Source organism: Sardina pilchardus, chromosome 24, assembly GCF_963854185.1.
Source record: "Sardina pilchardus chromosome 24, fSarPil1.1, whole genome shotgun sequence".
Classification (NCBI taxonomy): domain Eukaryota; kingdom Metazoa; phylum Chordata; class Actinopteri; order Clupeiformes; family Clupeidae; genus Sardina; species Sardina pilchardus.
This window is the reverse complement of record NC_085017.1, coordinates 17,802,698-17,805,957: the sequence shown is the minus strand read 5'-3', so window position 1 is coordinate 17,805,957 and position 3,260 is coordinate 17,802,698. Positions and strand designations below refer to the sequence as shown.

General features: G+C 50.8%; 1 protein-coding gene across 2 annotated transcripts in view; it reads right to left on the bottom strand.

Annotated features, from left to right (window-relative positions):
- Positions 1–839: 839 nt before the first annotated feature.
- Positions 840–3,260, bottom strand: part of LOC134072281 (zinc finger protein 665-like) — a 17,205-nt gene continuing 14,784 nt past the window's right edge. For both annotated transcript variants that reach the window (XM_062528882.1, XM_062528881.1), the window contains exon 7: positions 840–2,175. In XM_062528882.1, the coding sequence (XP_062384866.1) occupies positions 1,489–2,175 (687 nt within the window). In that variant the 3' untranslated portion in view covers positions 840–1,488. The remainder of the gene's footprint in view (positions 2,176–3,260) is intronic.

Sequence of the window (3,260 nt, the reverse complement as noted above, 5' to 3'; positions counted from 1 at the left end):
GCATCGTTGGAGAGCTCGCCTTTTTCCGTCTTTGCAGCAGGGGGAAAGAAGCTCTTTCCTCAACGAGCCCCCACACACTCACACACATGCACACACACACACACACACACACGCGCACACACACACACACACACGCACACACACACACACACACACACACACACACACACACACACACACACAGATACACACATGCACACATACACAGCTCCCCATGAGATTAAAAGCAGGTGAAATCCTGCAGCTCTCTGTGGCCAGATTGGCCTGGGGGCAGCATGATCCAGCCTACCTTGACACCATTAGGGCTTGGCTCCGCTCTCCTCGGTGGCGGCTGCCAATTGACTCTTTTTAGACCCAAGCCATCCCATAATTTGAACTCTGTTGCCATAGCAGCACTATTGACTCGTCTCCCCTTCAGGTGTCTCGGGGAGAGAGAGAGAGATAGAGAGAGAGAGACAGACAGAGCGACAGAGACAAAGACAGAGAGAGGCTGAGAGAAAGAGAGAGAGATAGAGAGAGAGAGAGAGAGAGAGAGAGAGAGGAAGAGAGCACGCATTTGGACTGTAGTTTGCTGGGCTTATCAATGACGTAAAGTGCATATCTGCATTGAAAAAGCCACCAATTAATCGGGAAAAAGAAGGACTCCAGGTTTGACTATTAATATCGTGAGTTAAACGGTATGGATTTAAAAATACATTACATCGCACAAGGCTACTTTGGCAATTGACTGGTCTTTTATCGCCTTGCCGATAAAACCTATTAAATCGGTTGGAAGAGACAAATTACCATGACTCCCAAGGTTTTTTTTTTTCCTCTACATAAAGGGTGGACACAAAGTCAAAAGTAAAACTCTTCTTTTATTCCAAGACACGTCATACATTAGACTGTACACCTGTTCAATTATATTCCCATTACGTCTCCCGCCTACAAGTACATCTTCAGTTATTTTCAGTTTGTTCCAGCTCCGCCGTGTCAGCTGTGTCCATTTTCTCCTCACGTTCTGGAGATTTCTCTTCGAGTTGTAACCTTTAAGCTTTAAAACCTTTCAGCCTTCGTCTCCCTCCATGTGACCTTTGACCTTCGGTAACCTGCCTGTGCCTGTAACCGTGTGTAAATCTCTCCTTTGTCTCCGTCGTCACTGATCTGCACCATAACTCACCCTTCCCCCCCCTTTTAACCTCTCCTCCGCTCACCTTTCTCTCCAGTGCCCTGAAGCAACATGCGCTCCCATTCTCCATCTATCTGTCTATCGAGCTCTTACCCTTCATCCCTTGTTCTCTCTCTCTCTCTCTCGTTCACCTTTTCATTTCTCTGGTCCTCTCTTCCCAGTTCATGCACCAATTCCTCTGACACCATGTTCTGTCTCTGTTGCTCATCCGATCTGTCTCCATTCTTCTAGTTCCATCTCTCCCACTCTTCTTCTCGTTCTCTCTCTCTTCTTCTTCTTCTTTCCCTTCTCTCTCTCTCTCTCTCTCTCTCCGCTCCACTCTACTCGCCCGTCTCCGTGACTATGACCTCGATGGCATGTGACACGACAGGGCCCAGCTGCCCGGGATGCCCGTCGCCCAGGGCAACCGACGGGTGCATGAGCACCAGCGGAGCGGAGGGCGAGGGCGAGAGGGAGGCGAGGGCCGGCGAGGGCGAAGAGTAGGAGGAGGAGGGGGGCGCAGCAGCAGCGCCGGACGTCGACTCCCCCAGAGGAAGAGTGGCGAACGCGGGCGCCGAGCCCGGCTGCGAGTGGAGCAGCAGGATGGTGTGCACCGCCGCCTGGCCCTCGCCAACCGCCGGCAGCACCAGCGCCTGGGTCTCCCCCTGGGCCAGCGCCACCATGCCGCCGCCGACAACACCCGCCGTGCCCAGCCGATGGGTGAGTTTCCCGGGCAGGCCGGCGGCGGCGGCGGCGGAGGAGGAGGAGGAGGAGGAGGATCCGGCCGGTGCCCGGGCGTGGGTCTTGCGGTGCTTGCCCAGGTTGGAGAGGGAGCGGAAGGTGCGCGGGCACAGCGGGCACGAGTAGGGCTTGTCGCCGCTGTGGGTGCGCGCGTGCTCCGCCAGCCGCGCCGCCAGCACGAAGCTGCGGCCGCACACGCCGCACGCGAACGGACGCTCGTCGCTGTGCAGGCGCTCGTGGTCGCGCAGGTGCGGGATCTGCCGGAAGCGCTTGCCACACTGGGTGCACTGCAGATCAGGAGAGAGAGAGAGAGAGAGAGAGAGAGAGAGATAGAGAGAGAAAGAGAGGAAAAGGTGGATAGGAAAAGAGAGAAAGAAAGAGAGAGAGAGAGAGAGAGAGAGAAAGATAGATAGAGAGAGAGGGAGAAAGAGAGGAAAAGGTGAATAGGAAGAGAGAGAGAGAGAGAGAGAGAGAGAGAGAGAGAGAGATCAGCACATATAAACAATTGCAACTCCAATGAGACCCCATTATTTATGAAACAACATCAGTTGCTCCACCAGGGCATCCACACTTTCAGGAAATCCTCATTGAAGGATCTTACAAAACTATTCGAAAGCCTGTTTCCGTTCATTTCCCAGTCACATTCTGTTACCTGAACACAGAAGTTAATTTATGGTCTCACACTTTAATCTTTCTTCTGAGATATGCTCCTCCAGATGGCCAGCAATGAGGTTTGAGGGCACACTATTTATTCAGGGGGCAGTTCCAAGAAAGGAAGTGAGGAAACTAACCACCTGACGGAGACATCTGTTTGTGCTGTTTGCTGTGCGTTCGGTAGCATGTGGGACAGCGGGTTCATCCCGAACCAATCCGAGTCCAATCCGGCGAGGGCAATCATTACTGCTTCAGTCTGGATGATTTATGGGTATTGAGTCTATGAGCCCGGTGTGATCCATGCACTAATGTAACTAATGACTCATCATCAAAATCTTGAAAGAGGCGCAACAGGAGCTAAGCACTAAGCTATGTGTCAATATTCCATGATGATTCATTGTGTCCTTTCAATCAATCATAATAACATATTGAATTACTTTCATAACTGAGGATCTGAGACTGCATATGATATACTCAACTTCCGTTGTATGTACTTGCTCAATAGTCTTTTGGTGAATTATATCATTTCATTATACTTTTGTATTTTACATTATACCTTTACTATTCCTAGGTTTCGTCAGATCCCTTTCCACAGGTGTATTAATCAAGCACCATGCTGTTTGCATTCATAATCTAGGTGCTTGATTTTATACACCTGTGGAGAGGGCCCTGATGAGTATAGAAAGTTAGTGTTTTGTACCTTTCAGCCTTTATCTGA